The 25,682-nt window shown below is 53.0% G+C and overlaps 1 protein-coding gene across 4 annotated transcripts; it reads right to left on the bottom strand.

The window, feature by feature from the left end:
• Positions 1–356: 356 nt before the first annotated feature.
• Positions 357–24,601, bottom strand: SMPD4 (sphingomyelin phosphodiesterase 4). Of its 4 annotated transcripts, none has more exons than XM_075568455.1 (19): positions 24,481–24,601; positions 23,695–23,781; positions 22,316–22,458; positions 22,158–22,233; positions 21,951–22,059; positions 21,613–21,671; positions 21,232–21,383; positions 20,898–21,027; positions 20,708–20,779; positions 18,618–18,701; positions 12,449–12,594; positions 11,933–12,023; positions 11,661–11,764; positions 10,859–11,022; positions 9,379–9,584; positions 8,355–8,588; positions 7,643–7,774; positions 5,978–6,106; positions 357–791 (listed from the first exon to the last, which is right to left on the bottom strand). In XM_075568455.1, the coding sequence occupies exons 1-19, from the start codon at positions 24,517–24,519 to the stop codon at positions 471–473; spliced, it is 2,478 nt and encodes an 825-aa protein (XP_075424570.1). In that variant the 5' UTR covers positions 24,520–24,601; the 3' UTR covers positions 357–470. The 4 variants fall into 4 exon arrangements, with proteins under 4 accessions (XP_075424570.1, XP_075424571.1, XP_075424572.1 ...); XM_075568456.1 differs by having other exon boundaries at positions 21,613–21,665; XM_075568457.1 differs by lacking the exon at positions 18,618–18,701.
• Positions 24,602–25,682: the final 1,081 nt, after the last annotated feature.

Raw genomic sequence — 25,682 nt, 5'->3', positions numbered from 1 at the left:
CTAACACATTGCTTGGTGTGTGTGTGTACGCACACGCTTATATTTGCTTTGCATGCCTCTCCAGCAGGGTAGTGGTTAAAACAGCCTCCCCCAGACAGATGAGATGATTTTGGATAGTAGAGTCATGAGGCAAATGCACTTAGATTGTCAGTTCTTTGGGACAGTAACATCCTTCCCAGGTATTTAGTTTTAGATAGAATGCACTTATTCCACCGTACTGCCCATCTTACTGTGTACACGGTTACTGTATACAGGTGTACACGGTTACTGTATACAGGTGTACACGGTTACTGTATACAGGTGTACACGGTTACTGTATACACACACACACACACACACACACACACACACAAATCTTTACCTGAAACCATTTAATCCAAAACATTTTCAGCCAGAGTTGATCTTACATTAAAATACTGACAGTATCCAAAGCATTAAAAATATAAACAAGTGCTAGTTATTTTTTCGGGTCAGTCCCGGTGCGGTTTCCACCTGTCGGCCAGCAGAGTCAGAGCTGTGGCATACAGCAAGTAGCCAATCAGAAGGCAGAAAGTGCAGGATGCGGGCCCCAGAGAGACGAAGGCGGCCAGAACATAAAGCATCACCAAGAAGAGAAGAGTCCGGTAGCTGGCCATAAACCTGAGGCGGACGCGAGGGGTGGGGGGCTCGGCAGGGCGGTGTGAGGTAGTGGGGCTTATGGTGTGTGGGGGGGCAGCGCTGATCAGATGGTACCGGGAGAACCTGCCCAGGAAATCCTCACGGGAGCAAAGGGCACCCATTCTGTCTGCAAACTGGGAGAAATAAAGATGGCTGAGAAGCTGATGACAGAGACACACAGACACTGCTTCTGCAAACAGAATACCAAACAAACCAGAACAAAAAAAACACACCAGTGTAATCTTGGTGTTTCCAAAAATCTTTGAAATGTCTTACAACACCAGGCCACTGGTTCCCATTCATCCTACAGAGAGAGACACACAGGTGTATGTGCAGGCCACTGGTTCCCATTCATCCTACAGAGAGAGACACACAGGTGTATGTGCAGGCCACTGGTTCCCATTCATCCTACAGAGAGACACACACAGGTGTATGTGCAGGCCACTGGTTCCCATTCATCCTACAGAGAGAGACACACAGGTGTATGTGCAGGCCACTGGTTCCCATTCATCCTACAGAGAGAGACACACAGGTGTATGTGCAGGCCACTGGTTCCCATTCATCCTACAGAGAGAGACACACAGGTGTATGTGCAGGCCACTGGTTCCCATTCATCCTACAGAGAGAGACACACAGGTATATGTGCAGGCCACTGGTTCCCATTCATCCTACAGAGAGAGACACACCGGTGTATGTGCAGGCCACTGGTTCCCATTCATCCTACAGAGAGACACACAGGTGTATGTGCAGGCCACTGGTTCCCATTCATCCTACAGAGCGAGAGACACACAGGTGTATGTGCAGGCCACTGGTTCCCATTCATCCTACAGAGAGAGAGACACACAGGTGTATGTGCAGGCCACTGGTTCCCATTCATCCTACAGAGAGAGACACACAGGTGTATGTGCAGGCCACTGCTTCCCATTCATCCTACAGAGAGAGACACACAGGTGTATGTGCAGGCCACAGGTTCCCATTCATCCTACAGAGAGAGACACACAGGTGTATGTGCAGGCCACTGGTTCCCATTCATCCTACAGAGAGAGACACACAGGTGTATGTGCAGGCCACTGGTTCCCATTCATCCTACAGAGAGAGACACACAGGTGTATGTGCAGGCCACTGGTTCCCATTCATCCTACAGAGAGAGACACACAGGTGTATGTGCAGGCCACTGGTTCCCATTCATCCTACAGAGAGAGACACACAGGTGTATGTGCAGGCCACTGGTTCCCATTCATCCTACAGAGAGAGACACACAGGTGTATGTGCAGGCCACTGGTTCCCATTCATCCTACAGAGAGAGACACACAGGTGTATGTGCAGGCCACTGGTTCCCATTCATCCTACAGAGAGACACACAGGTGTATGTGCAGGCCACTGGTTCCCATTCATCCTACAGAGAGAGACACACAGGTGTATGTGCAGGCCACTGGTTCCCATTCATCCTACAGAGAGAGAGACACACAGGTGTATGTGCAGGCCACTGGTTCCCATTCATCCTACAGAGAGAGACACACAGGTGTATGTGCAGGCCACTGGTTCCCATTCATCCTACAGAGAGAGAGACACACAGGTGTATGTGCAGGCCACTGGTTCCCATTCATCCTACAGAGAGAGAGACACACAGGTGTATGTGCAGGCCACTGGTTCCCATTCATCCTACAGAGAGAGAGACACACAGGTGTATGTGCAGGCCACTGGTTCCCATTCATCCTACAGAGAGAGACACACAGGTGTATGTGCAGGCCACTGGTTCCCATTCATCCTACAGAGAGAGACACACAGGTGTATGTGCAGGCCACTGGTTCCCATTCATCCTACAGAGAGAGACACACAGGTGTATGTGCAGGCCACTGGTTCCCATTCATCCTACAGAGAGAGACACACAGGTGTATGTGCAGGCCACTGGTTCCCATTCATCCTACAGAGAGAGACACACAGGTGTATGTGCAGGCCACTGGTTCCCATCCATCCTACAGAGAGAGACACACAGGTGTATGTGCAGGCCACTGGTTCCCATTCATCCTACAGAGAGAGACACACAGGTGTATGTGCAGGCCACTGGTTCCCATTCATCCTACAGAGAGAGAGACACACAGGTGTATGTGCAGGCCACTGGTTCCCATTCATCCTACAGAGAGAGACACACAGGTGTATGTGCAGGCCACTGGTTCCCATTCATCCTACAGAGAGAGACACACAGGTGTATGTGCAGGCCACTGGTTCCCATTCATCCTACAGAGAGAGAGACACACAGGTGTATGTGCAGGCCACTGGTTCCCATTCATCCTACAGAGAGAGAGACACACAGGTGTATGTGCAGGCCACTGGTTCCCATTCATCCTACAGAGAGAGAGACACACAGGTGTATGTGCAGGCCACTGGTTCCCATTCATCCTACAGAGAGAGAGACACACAGGTGTATGTGCAGGCCACTGGTTCCCATTCATCCTACAGAGAGAGACACACAGGTGTATGTGCAGGCCACTGGTTCCCATTCATCCTACAGAGAGAGACACACAGGTGTATGTGCAGGCCACTGGTTCCCATTCATCCTACAGAGAGAGACACACAGGTGTATGTGCAGGCCACTGGTTCCCATTCATCCTACAGAGAGAGAGACACACAGGTGTATGTGCAGGCCACTGGTTCCCATTCATCCTACAGAGAGAGAGACACACAGGTGTATGTGCAGGCCACTGGTTCCCATTCATCCTACAGAGAGAGACACACAGGTGTATGTGCAGGCCACTGGTTCCCATTCATCCTACAGAGAGAGACACACAGGTGTATGTGCAGGCCACTGGTTCCCATTCATCCTACAGAGAGAGACACACAGGTGTATGTGCAGGCCACTGGTTCCCATTCATCCTACAGAGAGAGAGACACACAGGTGTATGTGCAGGCCACTGGTTCCCATTCATCCTACAGAGAGAGACACACAGGTGTATGTGCAGGCCACTGGTTCCCATTCATCCTACAGAGAGAGACACACAGGTGTATGTGCAGGCCACTGGTTCCCATTCATCCTACAGAGAGAGAGACACACAGGTGTATGTGCAGGCCACTGGTTCCCATTCATCCTACAGAGAGAGACACACAGGTGTATGTGCAGGCCACTGGTTCCCATTCATCCTACAGAGAGAGACACACAGGTGTATGTGCAGGCCACTGGTTCCCATTCATCCTACAGAGAGACTCACACAGGTGTATGTGCAGGCCACTGGTTCACATTCATCCTACAGAGAGAGACACACAGGTGTATGTGCAGGCCACTGGTTCCCATTCATCCTACAGAGAGAGACACACAGGTGTATGTGCAGGCCACTGGTTCCCATTCATCCTACAGAGAGACACACACAGGTGTATGTGCAGGCCACTGGTTCCCATTCATCCTACAGAGAGAGACACACAGGTGTATGTGCAGGCCACTGGTTCCCATTCATCCTACAGAGAGAGAGACACACAGGTGTATGTGCAGGCCACTGGTTCCCATTCATCCTACAGAGAGAGACACACAGGTGTATGTGCAGGCCACTGGTTCCCATTCATCCTACAGAGAGAGAGACACACAGGTGTATGTGCAGGCCACTGGTTCCCATTCATCCTACAGAGAGAGACACACATGTGTATGTGCAGGCCACTGGTTCCCATTCATCCTACAGAGAGAGACACACAGGTGTATGTGCAGGCCACTGGTTCCCATTCATCCTACAGAGAGAGACACACAGGTGTATGTGCAGGCCACTGGTTCCCATTCATCCTACAGAGAGAGACACACAGGTGTATGTGCAGGCCACTGGTTCCCATTCATCCTACAGAGAGACTCACACAGGTGTATGTGCAGGCCACTGGTTCACATTCATCCTACAGAGAGAGACACACAGGTGTATGTGCAGGCCACTGGTTCCCATTCATCCTACAGAGAGAGACACACAGGTGTATGTGCAGGCCACTGGTTCCCATTCATCCTACAGAGAGACACACACAGGTGTATGTGCAGGCCACTGGTTCCCATTCATCCTACAGAGAGAGACACACAGGTGTATGTGCAGGCCACTGGTTCCCATTCATCCTACAGAGAGAGAGACACACAGGTGTATGTGCAGGCCACTGGTTCCCATTCATCCTACAGAGAGAGAGACACAGGTGTATGTGCAGGCCACTGGTTCCCATTCATCCTACAGAGAGAGACACAGGTGTATGTGCAGGCCACTGGTTCCCATTCATCCTACAGAGAGAGACACACAGGTGTATGTGCAGGCCACTGGTTCCCATTCATCCTACAGAGAGAGACACACAGGTGTATGTGCAGGCCACTGGTTCCCATTCATCCTACAGAGAGACACACACAGGTGTATGTGCAGGCCACTGGTTCCCATTAATCCTACAGAGAGAGAGACACACAGGTGTATGTGCAGGCCACTGGTTCCCATTCATCCTACAGAGAGAGACACACAGGTGTATGTGCAGGCCACTGGTTCCCATTCATCCTACAGAGAGAGACACAGGTGTATGTGCAGGCCACTGGTTCCCATTCATCCTACAGAGAGAGACACAGGTGTATGTGCAGGCCACTGGTTCCCATTCATCCTACAGAGAGAGACACACAGGTGTATGTGCAGGCCACTGGTTCCCATTCATCCTACAGAGAGAGACACAGGTGTATGTGCAGGCCACTGGTTCCCATTCATCCTACAGAGAGAGACACACAGGTGTATGTGCAGGCCACTGGTTCCCATTCATCCTACAGAGAGAGACACACAGGTGTATGTGCAGGCCACTGGTTCCCATTCATCCTACAGAGAGAGACACACAGGTGTATGTGCAGGCCACTGGTTCCCATTCATCCTACAGAGAGAGACACACAGGTGTATGTGCAGGCCACTGGTTCCCATTCATCCGACAGAGAGAGACACACAGGTGTATGTGCAGGCCACTGGTTCCCATTCATCCTACAGAGAGAGACACACAGGTGTATGTGCAGGCCACTGGTTCCCATTCATCCTACAGAGAGAGACACACACAGGTGTATGTGCAGGCCACTGGTTCCCATTCATCCTACAGAGAGAGACACACAGGTGTATGTGCAGGCCACTGGTTCCCATTCATCCCACAGAGAGAGACACACAGGTGTATGTGCAGGCCACTGGTTCCCATTCATCCTACAGAGAGAGACACACAGGTGTATGTGCAGGCCACTGCTGGGAAGGATTCCTTCTCTGCATCTCTTGCTGTGTGTTCAGGACGGGACAGATGACATTTGTCATGTTGTATATCGGAATGAACGCAGTTACTGCGTCTTGGAGCGTCTTACCCTCTCGTTTATAGCGGTTGATAGCCGGAACAGGAGGCGCACCAGCGTGGCGTTCTCGTAGCTGCGGATCGGCTGGAGCTCGGGGTCACCTTGGTACTCAATGTCGAACCGGCGCAGCCCGTTAATGATCTGAAACAGGAAACGCGGCGCCTGGAGTTAGTGCGTCTGCTTGTTCAGCAGGAACGCGGTGCCTGGAGTTAGTGCGCCTGCTTGTTCAGCAGGAACGCGGTGCCTGGAGTTAGTGCGTCTGCTTGTTCAGCAGGGACGTGACATATTAGTTCAATGATCAGAACGCAGCGGGCCCTCAAAAAGCCGAAAGGTTTCTGTAGTGAAACTACATATACCCCCTACCCGTTTTCGTGCCTGGTGGGAGCAAAACGCGTAGGAGGAATATGTAGATTCAATAAAGAAACCTTTTCTTGAAGTTCTTGAGTGCCCAATACCTTCTTACCATTGAATTAATTCAAACACGGGATCAACCACAGGATCGGGCCCTGCACTGCATCGCCATTATTTTGTTCTAGTACAAATAAGTAGGGGGAAAAAAAAAAGGTGGAATTGCAGAGCACCACCAACATCCAGCAAAATAGAAAAAAAAAAAAAAAAGTGTTTTAGGTCACATGTAACCACCGAGGTTAATAAACGCACCAACGCGTTTCATGCACCAGCCGCTTTATAAACTTTGATGAAGCGCATTGTGCGCATTGTGCGTTTTTTTTTGTTTTTTTTTAAACCTCAGTGGTTACATGACCTAATAAATTCATTTTTTTAATATTTTGCTGGATGTTGGTTCTGCTCCGCAATTCCACCTCTTTTCCTCCTATTGATTTCTACCACGGTGGGTTCTGCACACTGAAGGAGCTCCGCTGATTACAGGGATGGACAATGGGCACTCGGGAATATATGCGAGTTAACCCCTTTTTGAAACCCCCTTGACTTATGTGACAAATTCCAATGTTCTTATTATGGGAGATATTTCTTCTTCTATATATTTGGCGAGACACCGCCAGGCGCTATTCTCCCTACAATGTATTAATCTCTGTATACATTACACCTTTTCCGGCACTCAAAGGCCATGTCAATGCTTGGACGTGCGCCTGTCGTCCAAGCTGATCTGTGGCCTGTAATCCACAGCGACGGGGAGGCGTGTCCATGATGTCACACGAGCGGTTCGCCCTCATTGGCTGAACCGCGCATGTGACCCAGCCGTCGTTAGACAAAATCAAAACAATTTGTCTCGTGGAAAAAAAACCAAAAAAAAAAAACCGCGGCGTCGCTCACAGGCCCACGCTCTATCGACGTTCCCATAGACAATGTGTTCGGTCATGTGCGTGGTCGCTCTAAGCATGAACGCGGCCGAACATATCAGGACATGTGGCCGAGTAACGGACGCGTTACGGCACCGGTGACATTTTCTGGGGTGCAGGAGACGGGTCCCATCTAACGCTCTGAAGTTTTCAGTGGATTTATCTCTAACTTGCACTGCATTATGGGGGATCTTACACACCGTGTGCAGAACATTTAATGACTAATAGCTTTGGGGGCCCTGCTGCTTAAAACCTCCGCTGTAGTGACGTATGGATCTGTAAAGTGGAGTAAGGAGTTCCCGGCTCCTCGTTACATTGAGGGATGTCAGTGACCCCCGTCGGAGTGATTCCTCCTCACCTGGTATCTGCCCAGAGGGGTCAGGCTCACTCCGTCCTCGCTCACTACACAGTCCGGCAGCTGCTTCCTCCCGTTCTCGTCCTGCGAGCTCCCGAAGTTCACGGTGAGATAGGTGAGCTGCGCCGAGTTCAGCTGCGTAAAGAGGGCAGAGGTCAGCGAGCTTTTCACACCGCTCCTCCCGTTTATGTTCTTAAAGCATTCGTTTCTAATAACCAGTCTAATGACATTATCGTTAGTGGGAGTGTATCCGTTTCCACTATCTGCACTTATTTACCTGCATGCTCCAATAGGGAGCAGCTCTCGGAGGCAAAACAGGCAGATTTGGAGGGGGGCACAATCAGCAGGTTTGTTGCATGTCACCCGATTGTGCGTTTGTACAGTCAGGGTTACCTTGCTTGTGTCTTTAAGAGCATGAAAGGAAAGGTATACAGGGATATACCAAATAAGTAAACACGGGAAGGATGTTGATCCAGTGAGTCATCCGATTGCCAATATTTTGAGTCAGGAAGAAATACATTTTCCCCTTATGAGATATCATTAGATGATGTGTCACTGGGTTTTTTTACTTTCCTTCCTCTGGGTCAATATACCGTAAGTAAGGATATAGGATAAGTATGTCGTCTAAATTTAGCATAGGTTGAATTTGGACGTATGGCTTTTTTCAACCTCATATACTATGCAACCATGCAGAGAAGGTGGTCTCGCGTCTCACCCTGAAAATGTGGCACAGATAGCTCAGCGCTTTCTCCAAGTGCTCGTCCGTCTTCCTGATGCTGTCGTACCCGACCTCGTCCAGGTCATTCCCCGTGTATGAGCCATTTAGGTCGGGGGAGCTCAGCCCGAACCAGGACAGGAATGATTGGCTCCCCGAGGCGTCCAGCGAGTGGTCGGAGATGGACTTGGCAGTCTGCTTGGCCTGCGCGATCATCTGAGCTAGGCGGAGAACCTGCGGAGAGGAGAGTCCAGGCGTGAGGCGCCACGTTACAGGGACAGTGGGGTTTTTTTTAACCAGCGGCATCGCGCGATTCCTGGGAAGTTACCAGGGGCTCTTTGAGAAATGGACATTTTACTCTTTAAATCTCAATTTTAATTGTCGACATATTGCAATTTAATTAAAAAAAGGGCTTTGGCGTGTCACACGCATGTTTAAAAATTTTTTATATATAGTATTCATATAATAAGAGATGAAACCAACGTGCCGGATTTATACCAAATACAAAGTTCTGAAAACAAGTTTAAGGGCCCGGAATGTACAGAGAGTGCAAGAGGCGTTAACACACGGCAGGTACCAACACCGAGCAGGAGAGAGACAGATAAACCTTCTGGAGCAAGCTGTTAACGATACACTACCAGTCCTGCTAATTAATTATATGCATGTATATACACGAGTGGTGTAATATATATTTATATCTATTTATATGTAGTTCAAATATGTATGCACACACACGGTTTCTGAACTCCAGTCCTCAAGACCACCAAACAGGTCAGGTTTTTGGGACATCCCTGCTTCAGCACAGGTGGCTCAATTAGTAGCTCCCTGCTTCAGCACAGGTGGCTTAATCAGTGTCTGAGCCACCTGTGTTGGAGCAGGGATATTCTGAAAACCTGACCTGTTTGGGGGTGGGGGATTCTGGGGACGGGAGTTGAGCGCCCCATAGTATACAGAGAGATATTATGTGCAAAGGTTTTACGGAGGTCGGGCGCTGTACGGTTAAGGTTTGTTTACATTTCCTCACCAGATTCCGCGCCTCGCTGCCGAACATCTGCATGTACTGGCAGTCCTGCCCCTCCAGGCTGTACACGTGGCTCTTCACCTTGAACGAGGCGTCGGTGATGGGCGGCTGCCAAGAGGACAGGAAGCTGCCGCCGAGGCTCGGGGACAGGAGGAGCCGGTGCTGCCGGTGAGGGAGGACGTGCTCCGGCTCCAGGAAGAGCTGCTCACCTGCAGGGAAGGACGGGCATCAGAGGGGAATGTTACCACCCGCAGGGAAGGACGGGCATCAGAGGGGAATGTTACCTCCCTCAGGGAGGGACGGGCATCAGAGGGGAATGTTACCTCCCGCAGGGAAGGACGGGCATCAGAGGGGAATGTTACCACCCGCAGGGAAGGACGGGCATCAGAGGGGAATGTTACCTCCCGCAGGGAGGGACGGGCATCAGAGGGGAATGTTACCACCCGCAGGGAAGGACGGGCATCAGAGGGGAATGTTACCACCCGCAGGGAAGGACGGGCATCAGAGGGGAATGTTACCACCCGCAGGGAAGGACGGGCATCAGAGGGGAATGTTACCTCCCGCAGGGAAGGACGGGCATCAGAGGGGAATGTTACCACCCGCAGGGAAGGACGGGCATCAGAGGGGAATGTTACCTCCCGCAGGGAGGGACGGGCATCAGAGGGGAATGTTACCACCCGCAGGGAAGGACGGGCATCAGAGGGGAATGTTACCACCCGCAGGGAAGGACGGGCATCAGAGGGGAATGTTACCACCCGCAGGGAAGGACGGGCATCAGAGGGGAATGTTAGCACCCGCAGGGAAGGACGGGCATCAGAGGGGAATGTTACCACCCGCAGGGAAGGACGGGCATCAGAGGGGAATGTTACCACCCGCAGGGAAGGACGGGCATCAGAGGGGAATGTTAGCACCCGCAGGGAAGGACGGGCAGAGGGGAATGTTAGCACCCGCAGGGAAGGACGGGCATCAGAGGGGAATGTTACCACCCGCAGGGAAGGACGGGCATCAGAGGGGAATGTTACCACCCGCAGGGAAGGACGGGCATCAGAGGGGAATGGAGAGACCTGCCTCTCCATAACTAATCACACACAGAACCGAGGGACAGGAGCATGCTGGACCTCCACGTTCCTTGTGACACCCAAGGACAAATCGGGAGAGGAATCACAGAGACCGAGCGCTGCCTGGTGATCAAATATATCACAAGAGCAGGTCGGAAATCTCAAATACAGAACTGCAAGCGCAAAGTATCAAAAATATCAGGCACGGCAGCGGTGGCAGGGCAGCGGTGGCAGGGCAGCGGTGGCAGGGCAGCGGTGGCAGGGCAGCGGTGGCAGGGCAGCGGTGGCACGGCAGGCGTTTCCTTGTGTACGGTTAGTGTGTACGTCACATGCTGACTCCTGTATGGCCGTTTGCAAGAAGCAGCCTCTGATTGTCTTGGTGCTGCTGCACTGCAGGGTATATTTTTCGGCCACTCTGCTCTTACCTTTCTGGATCATCTCTGGTAGGTTGGGCTGAGAGAACACCTTCGCCACCCTGAAGACCATCAGGGCGTTCTTGGGGCTGACTAGGTCGGTGCGGAGGGCCCGGCTCAGGAAGCGAAGGAAGAGCTTGGTGTACATGAGCAGGTTCTCCTGCACGAAGGGAGCCCTGGGGGGAGAAGCAGGCGTCATCTGACCGAATCCTCAGCGCACGCCCTCTCGTACACACATACATGCACACACTAAGGCTGAGCTAATCGCGGCGGCGCTGCGCGCACGTCAGGCACAATTCAGTACTTGGCTATAGTAGTTAGCCAAGTGACTGCGCACCTGTCGGCGACGTAGCGCGTTGATGCGACAGCGTTTTGAGAAGACATTACATTTTGTCTTCTCAGGCGACTGCCGGTTCAGCCAATAAGGGCGAACCAGCTTCGTGACGTGTCCGTGCCGCGTTGGCCACACCCCCGTATCACCTCCCCAATCTCCTGCAGCCAGGTGCACAGTTCGCTGGGGCTGCAGGTGTGCACGCGGCCGCGCAGGTAGTATAAGCTCTGCCTTAGCCAGCTCAGTATAGAGCAGTGCAGCCCGGACACGCCTAGTGTGCACACACCCTCACTGTTTCCAATGTCTTCATAAAAAGGTCCAGCTAGAACCCAGCACGGACATCGGCCTGAACGCCGCTCATCTTCCCAAGCCAACGGTGTTCTTTTGTTTTATCCCTTACGTCTATCTGTGGGTCATTCCTTCCTCTCTGCCCTTTCCTGAGCTGCCGTCCTGTCCCCCATACTAAATTACTTTCCTCCTCACCATCTCTCGGCCACGCTACGATTCTGCAGCTCGTTGATGGGGGGGGTGGGTCTCTCGGGGGCGTATCTCCAAGGCTGCACGTAACTCAACCACATCTCCAGCACCTGAGAGGGTGGGGGGGGGGGGGGGGCAGGAACACGAGAAAGCGACAAAATCAACCCCTTCACTGCCAGGAGGGGCCAGCAACCCATTGCAGAGCATGCCCAGGGAAGGAAAGAGACTTGGAATAAGTAGCACCTAACCCCGGTGCAGGCGGACTGAAGGGTACATACCACTCTGAAGGAGGCATCGAGGGGCCAGTGTCCAAAGCAGTGCTGCAGGAAGATGTACAGCTTCTGCTGGACGAAGCGTGGGATCACCACTCTGTGGGGGGGGCAGGACAGAGGGGGCACTCAGTGTGGGGCAGACCAAGCAGAACACACACTCCAGGCATCCTCATAGCAACACGCCTGGGTTTGTAAAAGGAGAGCTGCACAGGCAGCTTCCGATCAGGTTCTAGAGAACATTCTCTGGCTGAGCCGACACGAGGCGTGTCTCCTTGATGTTCCCTTCGGTGTACACCAGGGGTTGCCAAGTCCGGTCCTCAAGGGCCACCAAAAGGCCAGGTTTTCACAGGGATATCCTGAATATGCTTAAAACAGCCACGGATTGAGCCACCTTTGCTGAAGCAGGGATTCCTGAAAGCCTGACCGGTTGGGGGCCCTGGGAGGACTGGATGCGGCCCGCCCCTGGTATACAGGTTACTGCAGAGTGTTGGTTTATCCAGACGGACATTACACGCACATCACCTTTTCAGTTCATCCAGGGGGCTGGCCGTGTGCGAGTGAGCAGAAGGGGGGCACTGCTCAGGCCTCAGGCTGTTGGTGAAGGTATGCAAGTGCTTCACTAGAAGCCGGACCACCAGGACGTGCTCCTCCGTCGGCTGGAAAGACTCCTGTGACCACAGAGAAAGAAGGAACCAAGTGTCAGAGCCAGAGGGCTAAAGCGGCACACTCAAACCCGCTCACTGCAGCACAAACCAGTGCGTACAAAAGGAACCTCATCACATAATGCAGATCAGCGCACAGGGAAGGAGAGGCAGATTACTGGAGGAGATCAGCGCACAGGGAAGGAGAGGCAGATTACTGGAGGAGATCAGCGCACGGGGAAGGAGAGGCAGATTACTGGAGGAGATCAGCGCACGGGGGGAAGGAGAGGCAGATTACTGGAGGAGATCAGCGCACGGGGGGAAGGAGAGGCAGATTACTGGAGGAGATCAGCGCACAGGGAAGGAGAGGCAGATTACTGGAGATCAGCGCACAGGGAAGGAGAGGCAGATTACTGGAGGAGATCAGCGCACGGGGAAGGAGAGGCAGATTACTGGAGGAGATCAGCGCACGGGGAAGGAGAGGCAGATTACTGGAGGAGATCAGCGCACGGGGAAGGAGAGGCAGATTACTGGAGGAGATCAGCGCACGGGGAAGGAGAGGCAGATTACTGGAGGAGATCAGCGCACGGGGGGAAGGAGAGGCAGATTACTGGAGGAGATCAGCGCACAGGGGGAAGGAGAGGCAGATTACTGGAGGAGATCAGCGCACGGGGGGAAGGAGAGGCAGATTACTGGAGGAGATCAGCGCAAAGGGGGAAGGAGAGGCAGATTACTGGAGGAGATCAGCGCACGGGGGGAAGGAGAGGCAGATTACTGGAGGAGATCAGCGCACGGGGGGAAGGAGAGGCAGATTACTGGAGGAGATCAGCGCACGGGGGGAAGGAGAGGCAGATTACTGGAGGAGATCAGCGCACAGGGTAGGAGAGGCAGATTACTGGAGGAGATCAGCACACAGGGTAGGAGAGGCAGATTACTGGAGGAGATCAGCACACAGGGTAGGAGAGGCAGATTACTGGAGGAGATCAGCACACAGGGTAGGAGAGGCAGATTACTGGAGGAGATCAGCGCACAGGGAAGGAGAGGCAGATTACTGGAGGAGATCAGCGCACAGGGAAGGAGAGGCAGATTACTGGAGGAGATCAGCGCACGGGGAAGGAGAGGCAGATTACTGGAGGAGATCAGCGCACGGGGAAGGAGAGGCAAATTAATGGAGGAGATCAGCGCACGGGGAAGGAGAGGCAGATTACTGGAGATCAGCGCACGGGGAAGGAGAGGCAGATTACTGGAGATCAGCGCACAGGGAAGGAGAGGCAGATTACTGGAGATCAGCGCACAGGGAAGGAGAGGCAGATTACTGGAGGAGATCAGCGCACAGGGAAGGAGAGGCAGATTACTGGAGGAGATCAGCGCACGGGGGGTAGGAGAGGCAGATTACTGGAGGAGATCAGCGCACGGGGGGAAGGAGAGGCAGATTACTGGAGGAGATCAGCGCACGGGGGGGAAGGAGAGGCAGATTACTGGAGGAGATCAGCGCACGGGGAAGGAGAGGCAGATTACTGGAGGAGATCAGCGCACGGGGAAGGAGAGGCAGATTACTGGAGGAGATCAGCGCACAGGGAAGGAGAGGCAGATTACTGGAGGAGATCAGCGCACGGGGAAGGAGAGGCAAATTACTGGAGGAGATCAGCGCACAGGGAAGGAGAGGCAGATTACTGGAGATCAGCGCACAGGGAAGGAGAGGCAGATTACTTGAGATCAGCGCACAGGGAAGGAGAGGCAGATTACTGGAGGAGATCAGCGCACAGGGAAGGAGAGGCAGATTACTGGAGGAGATCAGCGCACGGGGGGAAGGAGAGGCAGATTACTGGAGGAGATCAGCGCACGGGGGGGAAGGAGAGGCAGATTACTGGAGGAGATCAGCGCACGGGGAAGGAGAGGCAGATTACTGGAGGAGATCAGCGCACAGGGAAGGAGAGGCAGATTACTGGAGATCAGCGCACAGGGAAGGAGAGGCAGATTACTGGAGGAGATCAGCGCACGGGGGGAAGGAGAGGCAGATTACTGGAGGAGATCAGCGCACGGGGGGAAGGAGAGGCAGATTACTGGAGGAGATCAGCGCACAGGGGGAAGGAGAGGCAGATTACTGGAGGAGATCAGCGCACAGGGAAGGAGAGGCAGATTACTGGAGATCAGCGCACAGGGGGAAGGAGAGGCAGATTACTGGAGATCAGCGCACAGGGAAGGAGAGGCAGATTACTGGAGATCAGCGTACAGGGAAGGAGAGGCAGATTACTGGAGGAGATCAGCGCACGGGGAAGGAGAGGCAGATTACTGGAGGAGATCAGCGCACGGGGGGAAGGAGAGGCAGATTACTGGAGGAGATCAGCACACAGGGAAGGAGAGGCAGATTACTGGAGGAGATCAGCACACAGGGTAGGAGAGGCAGATTACTGGAGGAGATCAGCGCACGGGGGGAAGGAGAGGCAGATTACTGGAGGAGATCAGCGCACGGGGGGAAGGAGAGGCAGATTACTGGAGGAGATCAGCGCACGGGGGGAAGGAGAGGCAGATTACTGGAGGAGATCAGCGCACGGGGGGAAGGAGAGGCAGATTACTGGAGGAGATCAGCGCACGGGGGGGAAGGAGAGGCAGATTACTGGAGGAGATCAGCGCACGGGGAAGGAGAGGCAGATTACTGGAGGAGATCAGCGCACAGGGAAGGAGAGGCAGATTACTGGAGGAGATCAGCGCAAAGGGGGAAGGAGAGGCAGATTACTGGAGGAGATCAGCGCACGGGGGGGAAGGAGAGGCAGATTACTGGAGGAGATCAGCGCACGGGGGGAAGGAGAGGCAGATTACTGGAGGAGATCAGCGCACAGGGTAGGAGAGGCAGATTACTGGAGGAGATCAGCACACAGGGTAGGAGAGGCAGATTACTGGAGGAGATCAGCACACAGGGTAGGAGAGGCAGATTACTGGAGGAGATCAGCACACAGGGTAGGAGAGGCAGATTACTGGAGGAGATCAGCACACAGGGTAGGAGAGGCAGATTACTGGAGGAGATCAGCACACAGGGTAGGAGAGGCAGATTACTGGAGGAGATCAGCGCACAGGGAAGGAGAGGCAGATTACTGGAGGAGATCAGCGCACAGGGAAGGAGAGGCAGATTACTGGAGGAGATCAGCGCACGGGGGGGAAGGAGAGGCAGATTACTGGAGGAGATCAGCGCACGGGGAAGGAGAGGCAAATTACTGGAGGAGATCAGCGCACGGGGAAGGAGAGGCAGATTACTGGAGGAGATCAGCGCAAAGGGGGAAGGAGAGGCAGATTACTGGAGATCAGCGCACGGGGAAGGAGAGGCAAATTACTGGAGGAGATCAGCGCACGGGGAAGGAGAGGCAGATTACTGGAGATCAGCGCACAGGGAAGGAGAGGCAGATTACTGGAGATCAGCGCACAGGGAAGGAGAGGCAGATTACTGGAGATCAGCGCACAGGGAAGGAGAGGCAGATTACTGGAGATCAGCGCACAGGGAAGGAGAGGCAGATTACTGGAGGAGATCAGCGCACGGGGGGAAGGAGAGGCAGATTACTGGAGGAGATCAGCGCACGGGGGGAAGGAGAGGCAGATTACTGGAGGAGATCAGCGCACGGGGGGGAAGGAGAGGCAGATTACTGGAGGAGATCAGCGCACGGGGAAGGAGAGGCAGATTACTGGAGGAGATCAGCGCACAAGGAAGGAGAGGCAGATTACTGGAGATCAGCGCACAGGGAAGGAGAGGCAGATTACTGGAGGAGATCAGCGCACGGGGGGAAGGAGAGGCAGATTACTGGAGGAGATCAGCGCACGGGGGGAAGGAGAGGCAGATTACTGGAGGAGATCAGCGCACAGGGGGAAGGAGAGGCAGATTACTGGAGGAGATCAGCGCACAGGGAAGGAGAGGCAGATTACTGGAGATCAGCGCACAGGGGGAAGGAGAGGCAGATTACTGGAGGAGATCAGCGCACAGGGAAGGAGAGGCAGATTACTGGAGATCAGCGTACAGGGAAGGAGAGGCAGATTACTGGAGGAGATCAGCGCACGGGGGGGAAGGAGAGGCAGATTACTGGAGGAGATCAGCGCACGGGGAAGGAGAGGCAGATTACTGGAGGAGATCAGCGCACAGGGAAGGAGAGGCAGATTACTAGAGATCAGCGCACAGGGAAGGAGAGGCAGATTACTGGAGGAGATCAGCGCAAAGGGGGAAGGAGAGGCAGATTACTGGAGGAGATCAGCGCACGGGGGGGAAGGAGAGGCAGATTACTGGAGGAGATCAGCGCACGGGGGGAAGGAGAGGCAGATTACTGGAGGAGATCAGCGCACAGGGTAGGAGAGGCAGATTACTGGAGGAGATCAGCACACAGGGTAGGAGAGGCAGATTACTGGAGGAGATCAGCACACAGGGTAGGAGAGGCAGATTACTGGAGGAGATCAGCACACAGGGTAGGAGAGGCAGATTACTGGAGGAGATCAGCACACAGGGTACGAGAGGCAGATTACTGGAGGAGATCAGCACACAGGGTAGGAGAGGCAGATTACTGGAGGAGATCAGCGCACAGGGAAGGAGAGGCAGATTACTGGAGGAGATCAGCGCACAGGGAAGGAGAGGCAGATTACTGGAGGAGATCAGCGCACGGGGGGGAAGGAGAGGCAGATTACTGGAGGAGATCAGCGCACGGGGAAGGAGAGGCAAATTACTGGAGGAGATCAGCGCACGGGGAAGGAGAGGCAGATTACTAGAGATCAGCGCACAGGGAAGGAGAGGCAGATTACTGGAGGAGATCAGCGCAAAGGGGGAAGGAGAGGCAGATTACTGGAGATCAGCGCACGGGGGGAAGGAGAGGCAGATTACTGGAGGAGATCAACGCACGGGGGGAAGGAGAGGCAGATTACTGGAGGAGATCAGCGCATGGGGGGAAGGAGAGGCAGATTACTGGAGGAGATCAGCGCACGGGGAAGGAGAGGCAGATTACTGGAGGAGATCAGCGCACAGGGAAGGAGAGGCAGATTACTGGAGAAGATCAGCGCACGGGGAAGGAGAGGCAGATTACTGGAGGAGATCAGCGCACAGGGAAGGAGAGGCAGATTACTGGAGGAGATCAGCGCACAGGGAAGGAGAGGCAGATTACTGGAGGAGATCAGCGCACAGGGAAGGAGAGGCAGATTACTGGAGGAGATCAGCGCACAGGGAAGGAGAGGCAGATTACTGGAGGAGATCAGCGCACAAGGAAGGAGAGGCAGATTACTGGAGGAGATCAGCGCACAGGGAAGGAGAGGCAGATTACTGGAGGAGATCAGCGCACAAGGAAGGAGAGGCAGATTACTGGAGATGGCAGATATAAGATTGCATTCACCCTCCCAATGCAAGATGAACACCCCCGGATTCACCGCCACGGGAGCCGGAAACACTGCAGGAAAGGAGTTACTCTGGGGTTTATCTGACCAGGTGACAGAATTCAGGTTTCTCCTCATGATTTAGGAGCGAGGCTGTCAATTAGAATGTTTATAATTCAATACTCGTGGAAACGTATTCCTGAAGAATAAAGACATGGGAGGGAGGGGAGGGTGTGTAAAACATGTTTCCAAACACCTTGTTTATCTGCATAAGAGTGAATGCATCTTCACAGCCACAAGTCTTACACACACATTATCAGAATGTGCAGCCAAAGCAGTTTAGTAGCTGGGGTCCAGAGGTTTATCCAATCACAAGGCAAGCAAAGAGGCATGTGACACCTCTAGGACCTGATCAGGAGCAGCCCATCAGTCAGCAGGGAGATATTCGGCACCTCTAGGACCTAGAGGGTAAGCAGCATGTGCAGAGGGTGTATATAACAAGCATCTCTATCTAAGCAAGGGGTCACAAAGGAATGAGGCACTGGTGATCAAACAACTCCTGAAGTGCATTGTGCAGCCCCTGAGCTCAGGCCCCCAGCTGGTTGTTCCTCCCCCCTTTTCACATTCTACTACAAGTGGGATAAACCCCCGCTTCCTGCTAGTGATGATCAACACACAAGGTGACCCCCCCCCCCGCCCCCATGAGATGGAAGTACTTGGTATGAATGGAGGGAGCCGGGCAGAGCAGGCCAAACGTGCGGAGGGCCGGCCACACTGAGCCTGTAGTGAAGAGCTTCCAGCTGAGACACACAGGAGCCGACAGGGACGGGTGGAGAGGAGGGACAAAAACAGAGAGATAACAAAACACTGGATGGAGTGAGAGGACGAGAGAGGACAACTTAAAAACAGGACACAAGGGCCTAAACATTAGCTCAGATAACTCACAGCGTATACACACACACACACAAACATACACAGTGACAATCTGTTTAAGCTGCCATATACTGCAATACCGAGTATAACTAGGCCTAAAGCTTTTATGTTTAGAAAACACAGACAGAATTATGAACGGTTTCTGCCAACAGCTGTGCACTCTGAAGCCCCCAATACCCAAACACCAGAGAATCCCCCTCCTGTCGGGAAGGAATCTCCAGCTGGTAACAGAGAGAGAGAGGTTGGAAAGGAAGAGAATGCATCATTAACACTTTATACAGTAAGTGACGGTAAGCGTAGATTTGGCTGCTTTTAATAAATGCTAAGCCCGCCATTACCCTTAGCTGTAATATAATATGTGTAGCCTGGTTTCCAGCACGTCAGGGATCAGGGGTTAACTTTGTGTTCAGGATGGAATGTTGGAAGTTTCATGTAAAAAAACATATGTTGCATTGAACCCACCAATCAGGAGCCAAGTAACTTTGGAGGCACCCGCCATTGACCCTCCCTGTGTTATCACCATGGTTGGGGAAGGTGGCCCGTTAGGCTGAGCTTATAGTGCAGGCGACAGCATGACGTCATCCGTCGCCATAGCGATTCCTGCTTATAGTGCAGGAGACAAAGGGCGACCGGAGGCGTGGCGGGGACGTGCGCGGTTCACCCTCATTGGCTGAACCGCTCACGTCACGTTGCAGTCACCGAAAAAATCAAATTCTATTGACTTCCAGTGATTTTGGTCAGTGTGTCGCGCCGACTATAGGCGCATGCGACAGATTACATAGACTTGATTTCGTGCTACACCACGTCACCGGCGCAGTAGCCGGGACTATAAGTGCAGCCGTAGTTAGTTCCAGGCATGAGTTCCACTGCCAGTAATAGGTCCCAGAGTTCCTGTTAAGGGGTTCTGAAGCAGTTCTTGTTAGACAATGCATGGGAGCAGAACAGGGAAACTTCCTAACGGAGGTCTCTGCACCTCGGCCTGTAAGGTGTTCCCCAGTTAGATGTGTGTGTTCTATATATTGGACAGTTGTGGATACCATTCTTCAATAAATTCATTTTTATTAACTATGTAGTTCTGTCTAGCGAATTGATCCCTGGTGTGTGTGTCCTGGTCTCCCGTGACACAGCACACCAAGATTATCTGCAGGGCAGGACATTGGCACGGCCCACTGTACACGAAATACAGCCATTAAATGGAATCGCTCGAAACAGACCGCAGAGAGGCGAGTGAGGAAGACGAGAGGCGAACAGACCAGAGCGACATGGTGCAGGACTGCAACCTCACGCAGAATGATGCTAATCCCTAGCAGTGACAGACAGGACAGGCCTGCAGGGATAAGGGTGGCTGTCACCTGCCTGTGCGCACGGGATTTTAAAGGGGTATGTCCTTTAGAACTGACAGACAGCCCAGCAGTAGCTGCCCTAAACGGCCTTATCTGTGACCTCCTTTCTGCTTTCTGATGGGAGAGATGCAAAGAGCTTTAGAAACCCTTCCCATGAGAAGCAGAGGGTGCAATGCACGCAGCTTCTCTGAGCTTAACAGGGATACTTCCCATAACAAGCGGTGTGGGAAATAATTAAAACCCTTAAGAGCTCACCAAACACTCATCATTGATGATGAATAAACCCCCCAAGTTGGCACCACTCCTACCTAAAGAATCTGCTGTGGACAGACATGATTAGGTGCAGCCCAGCGTCAGTATTCACAGCTCCCTTACACACAGACACTTCCAACAGTGTGCGAATAACCGGGCAAACGAATCGTGTGTGAAACAGAACAGTGTTGTATAGCCATCATTATTACTGATCACATCTTGTCTTTTCTTCTGCTCCCTGGGATAACACACTATAACCCCGGCAGGTGAGGGCCTACCTTGGCATGTGGAGACTGCATCTTGTGGTACATTTCCAGAGAGTAATGGTGAAGCCACATCTCCACGAAGACCTGTGAGCGACAGACACACAAGACCAATGTTTGATCAGTCATCTGGGAGGTCTGTGATCTACCTCCCTGCCCCTCAAATCTCCTGCCCTGCCCCGCCTCCCCCACAGATGGGACTCACTTGCAGTAAGGTTTCAGACCTCCAGATTTCCTGCGCTGCAGGGTCGGCATTCACCAGGTGCTGATGGGAAACGTGTCTCTTCAGTAGGCTGTTGTGAGAGCCGTAGGAGGTGAAAGACATAGATGGGGATCTGGAGAGGAAGAGAGAAGAGGTTATCGCTCGTGAAGCGGAGACCTGCGTGAGATTCTAATAGATTGAAAGCATTACGGCCAAAATCGGAGGTTATATCAACAACATGGGCATTAAAACAAAAAGCTGCAGGCTACTGCACAGGTGGGCTGCGCTGTCAACCCTTTAACTCCCAGCGCGGGCAGCAAGCTCAGCGTTGTGTTACCTGGGGGCGGGGGAAGGCACAACCCCTCCAGGATTGGTGGAGTGAGGAGACGGGACGTTCCCCTCGGTCGGCAGGAAGCAGCACAGGTACTTGTCCACCATGATGAAGTAGGCGCTGTCCGAGGTGCTGAAGTGATGCCCATGGAGGTAGCTCTGGAAAGTGAGGACCGTGCAGACACTGATATACACACACGCTACGCCCTCCCGCCACACACAGGCTGTACATATCACACAGACTGGAAAGGGAGACTATCTTCTTTCAGCAATACGGCGAGCGGAGCTATATTGCCTGAAGGATGTAACAGTGCAGACTGGCGTCTACCAGTCCTTAAACAAACCCTACTCTATATGGAAGGCACCATCCCGACGTGTCAGCACTTACCCTCTGTGTGATGAGGCAGATGGCAAAGTGGAACATGAAATACTCAAACGGATCTGAGCCCAAACGGTCAAGGGGAGAACTAATATACAACTGTGAGAGATTTACAGAAAGCAATGTAACGATTCCCCAAAACGTGACCCCGTCCCAGCACATCGCAAAGCATCAGTCGTTAATGCCCGTCTGTTACGCTCAGTGGAAAATGTTCTATGGATTAAAACGGATACACAGTAACGATGCAACAATAGCGGAAACCCCCAGTGACTGCATATAATGGGCAGGCTATAATGGACATCACATTCTGCATGTTAATGGTCTCTCAGTAGCTCTACAAAGGATACTCAAAGCCAGATTGAGACTGAGACCCCCTGAGGAGGGGAACGTGATCTTGTTGTGATACAGGGGACATTCGGGCAGCACTCTCTCCTGTATGGACAGTCGGACTGGACCCTGGCACAATAACAAGAGACAGATCAACATGACTTACATAGTACAGCTTCAGGGGTTTCCTTCCGCCCGAGAGAGCAGAGGGGATTTCCATCGCTTACCGGAAGATACGAGACCGGAAAATCATATCTGTATTCCTCAGCCTGCAGCTTATAAACCAACTTCATCATGGAGCCACTGGGGATGGAGAACAAACGAGCATAAATCTATTACTATACCCTGGGACAGGGGCTCCGCGCTGGCCGTGTCAGGGATTTACCTGGGATCCAGAAACTCCAGGGCAGTGTGAAACTCCAGCGGGTTCACCCGCTCCTGCAGGCAGCGCAGGTTCCAGCCCACAATGCTGCCATCTAGGCTGCCGAAAATCATCTCCACCAGCCATGGGAAGATTGCGTGAAGCTCCTGAGACCAGAGACAAGCAAACTCAATCACAGTCAAGTTTTCCTGAAGCTGTAACCTGTTTCACGAAACCTCTCAAATGATTAGGATTTCCAAAGTGATTAACAGATACGTGTCAGATGGATGGATGTAGCCACCTCTGGGGTGGAATAGCAGTCTTCAAAGAGGAGAAGGCGCAGAGGTACAATCTCATCACCTCCCAATGACAGAATATCCGGGAGATTGTGATCTGCGATCGACATCATTTAACCCTTACGCTGACAAATGGACATACAATGCACTGGCAGTGAAAGGGTTATGCCGCGTCTATGGTTGGCGAGACCGCGCGCGGGCGGCACGATCACACTGCCTTAAGGCAATGATCGCGGCCACAGACGACGGGCCAGCGCGAAGAATCAGTTCAATTTGGTTCTGCGGAGCGACGGCCAAGTCACGTGAGCGGTTTGCCCAATGAGGGCGACCCAGCTCTGTGATGTCATGGCCACCTCCCCCCCCCATCGCATCTACCCAAGCCACAAATCGCTGCAGCTAAAAACGCGGGTGACGTCACGCGCACGGTCGCGAGCTGACCATGGACCCAGCCTCAGGTAGCTTAGGCTGGAATTGAAGTCACATCCTCATGCTAACACCATTAACACCTTAACCACTACACCAGTAATTCCAAATATGGGGTTTGCGAGGGGTCTCCAAGTGGTTAGCCAAAAAGAATCTGTAATGGCAGCTCCCAGGCAGTACAGCGGGTTCCTGGGTCTGTGGTGGGACTGCGCATTTAGTAAGGCCCCAAACAGCACCTTAGCGTGGGCGGTATAGCTGTCATTTACAGCAGGAGCTTCCAAAGCCACTTCCCACAATGCTTTACATCCACAGCAACAAGGCATTATGGGGCGTGACTTTGGCAGTTCCCGCAGTCATTGACAGCTACACCTCCTATGCTGCCTGCAGCAGGTTGGGGTCTGATTATTCCACCCGGGAGCTCAAGACACTATACTGCCTGGGATTGGTCACACAATTTTGTTAGCATCAGCCTGATGAGTAGCACTAAGAATTTGTGGTTCACCAAACATTTCAAGCAGGGGGTGTACAGTGCGAAAAATGTTGGGAACCTCTGCACAACACCAAGCTCCCCATACGTGCACTCAATAGCAAGTCACCACAGGCCCCTAAAGTGGAATAATCTGGAAACCTCCCTCATCCCCTATCACCCCACAGGAGGAATCACACACAAGCTGCTCTCTCTACCTTGGCAGGAAAATCCTCAATGACTTTCACCAGGTCCTGGCACCTTTGGACGAACGGCTTGTTCACACAATCAGCCTTCAGCGAGGCCTGCGGAGAGAAACCAGGCTCCGAGTGTAAGCTCTTCAGGGCAGGAAACCTTTCACACAGCTGCTTCTGTGTGTGTTGTGTCACATACACAGGCCTTTCAAATAGAACAGCAGCTCCAGGGAGATGCCAAAGGAAGAGGTGTAGACTTATACATAAAATCACAAGAGATGGCCACACACAGAAAATGATTCATCCCAATCATGAAATGATTGCACGATAACAAAAGTGTGATTCATGTAGTTTTTATTCTACTTTTATTCTCTGGTGCAGGTGATCATTTCATAATTGGAATGAATAAATAGCTATATAAATAATAAAATAATAATGCGTAGAGGCATTTATATATATAAATATGTATATGGTTAAGGTGTGTGAACAGTACACATATTAGATATGGGTGTTGTGTGTGTACAGATGGTGTATGACAGAGACACACACAAGAGAGACACACACACACAAGAGAGACACACACACACACACGATAGACACACACACACACACGATAGACACACACACACGATAGACACACACACACGATAGACACACACACACGATAGACACACACACGACACACACACACACACGATAGACACACACACACACACACGATAGACACACACACACACACGATAGACACACACACACACACACACACACACACACACACACACACACACACACACACACACACACACACACCAGCAGGTAGGTGGGCGCGGGGCCGCCGATGAGACTCATGTTTTGCGGTTCGAGTCTCGCGCCACCGACCGGTAGCTGCCAAGGCGCCTCAGTGACGTCATCACACCGCACCCGGCGCACAGACCCCATGCTCCTCTGGGCGCTTGCGTCACGTCACCATAACAACGTTAAGCTTGGGGGAGGAGAGACGCGCTGAAGGTAAAGGGCTCCTGAAGCAATGCTCTGCAGAGCCTGGGAATGAGCGGGCTCTCCTGTGCAATGCTCTGCAAGGCTTGGGAATGAGGGGGCTCTCCTGTGCAATGCTCTGCAGGGCCTGGGAATAAGCAGGCTCTCCTGTGCAATGCTCTGCAAGGCTTGGGAATGAGGGGGCTCTCTTGTGCAATGCTCTGCAGGGCCTGGGAATGAGCGGGCTCTCCTGTGCAATGCTCTGCAGGGCCTGGGAATGAGGGGGCTCTCTTGTGCAATGCTCTGCAGGGCCTGGGAATGAGCGGGCTCTCCTGTGCAATGCTCTGCAGGGCCTGGGAATGAGCAGGCTCTCCTGTGCAATGCTCTGCAAGGCCTGGGAATGAGCGGCTCTCCTGTGCAATGCTCTGCAGGGCCTGGGAATGAGCGGGCTCTCCTGTGCAATGCTCTGGAAGGCCTGGGAATGAGCGGGCTCTCCTGTGCAATGCTCTGCAGGGCCTGGGAATGAGGGGGCTCTCTTGTGCAATGCTCTGCAGGGCCTGGGAATGAGCGGGCTCTCCTGTGCAATGCTCTGCAGGGCCTGGGAATGAGCGGGCTCTCCTGTGCAATGCTCTGCAAGGCCTGGGAATGAGCGGCTCTCCTGTGCAATGCTCTGCAGGGCCTGGGAATGAGCGGGCTCTCCTGTGCAATGCTCTGTAGGGCCTGGGAATGAGGGGGCTCTCTTGTGCAATGCTCTGTAGTGCCTGGGAATGAGGGGGCTCTCTTGTGCAATGCTCTGCAGGGCATGGGAATGAGCGGGCTCTCCTGTGCAAGGCTCTGCAGAGCCTGGGAATGAGCGGGCTCTACTGTGCAAGGCTCTGCAGGGCCTGGGAATGAGTGGGCTCTCCTGTGCAATGCTCTGTAGGGCCTGGGAATGAGCGTGCTCTCCTGTGCAATGCTCTGCAGGGCCTGGGAATGAGTGGGCTCTCCTGTGCAATGTTCTGTAGGGCCTGGGAATGAGGGGGCTCTCTTGTGGAATG

The sequence above is a fragment of the Ascaphus truei genome, chromosome 13 (genome assembly GCF_040206685.1).
Source record: "Ascaphus truei isolate aAscTru1 chromosome 13, aAscTru1.hap1, whole genome shotgun sequence".
In the NCBI taxonomy this organism is placed as follows: Eukaryota; Metazoa; Chordata; class Amphibia; order Anura; family Ascaphidae; genus Ascaphus; species Ascaphus truei.
Note: the sequence above shows the minus strand (reverse complement) of the source record. Positions and strands in the feature narration are given on the sequence as shown.

Coding starts and splice junctions, on each gene's coding strand:
- SMPD4 (XM_075568455.1), bottom strand. CDS start 24,519: ATGAGTCTCATCGGCGGCCCCGCGCCCACCTACCTGCTG. Junction 22,060..22,157: donor TTCCGGTCTCGTATCTTCCG/GTAAGCGATGGA, acceptor TTATTGTGCCAG/GGTCCAGTCCGACTGTCCAT. Junction 7,775..8,354: donor ATCTGTGCCACATTTTCAGG/GTGAGACGCGAG, acceptor CTCTTTACGCAG/CTGAACTCGGCGCAGCTCAC.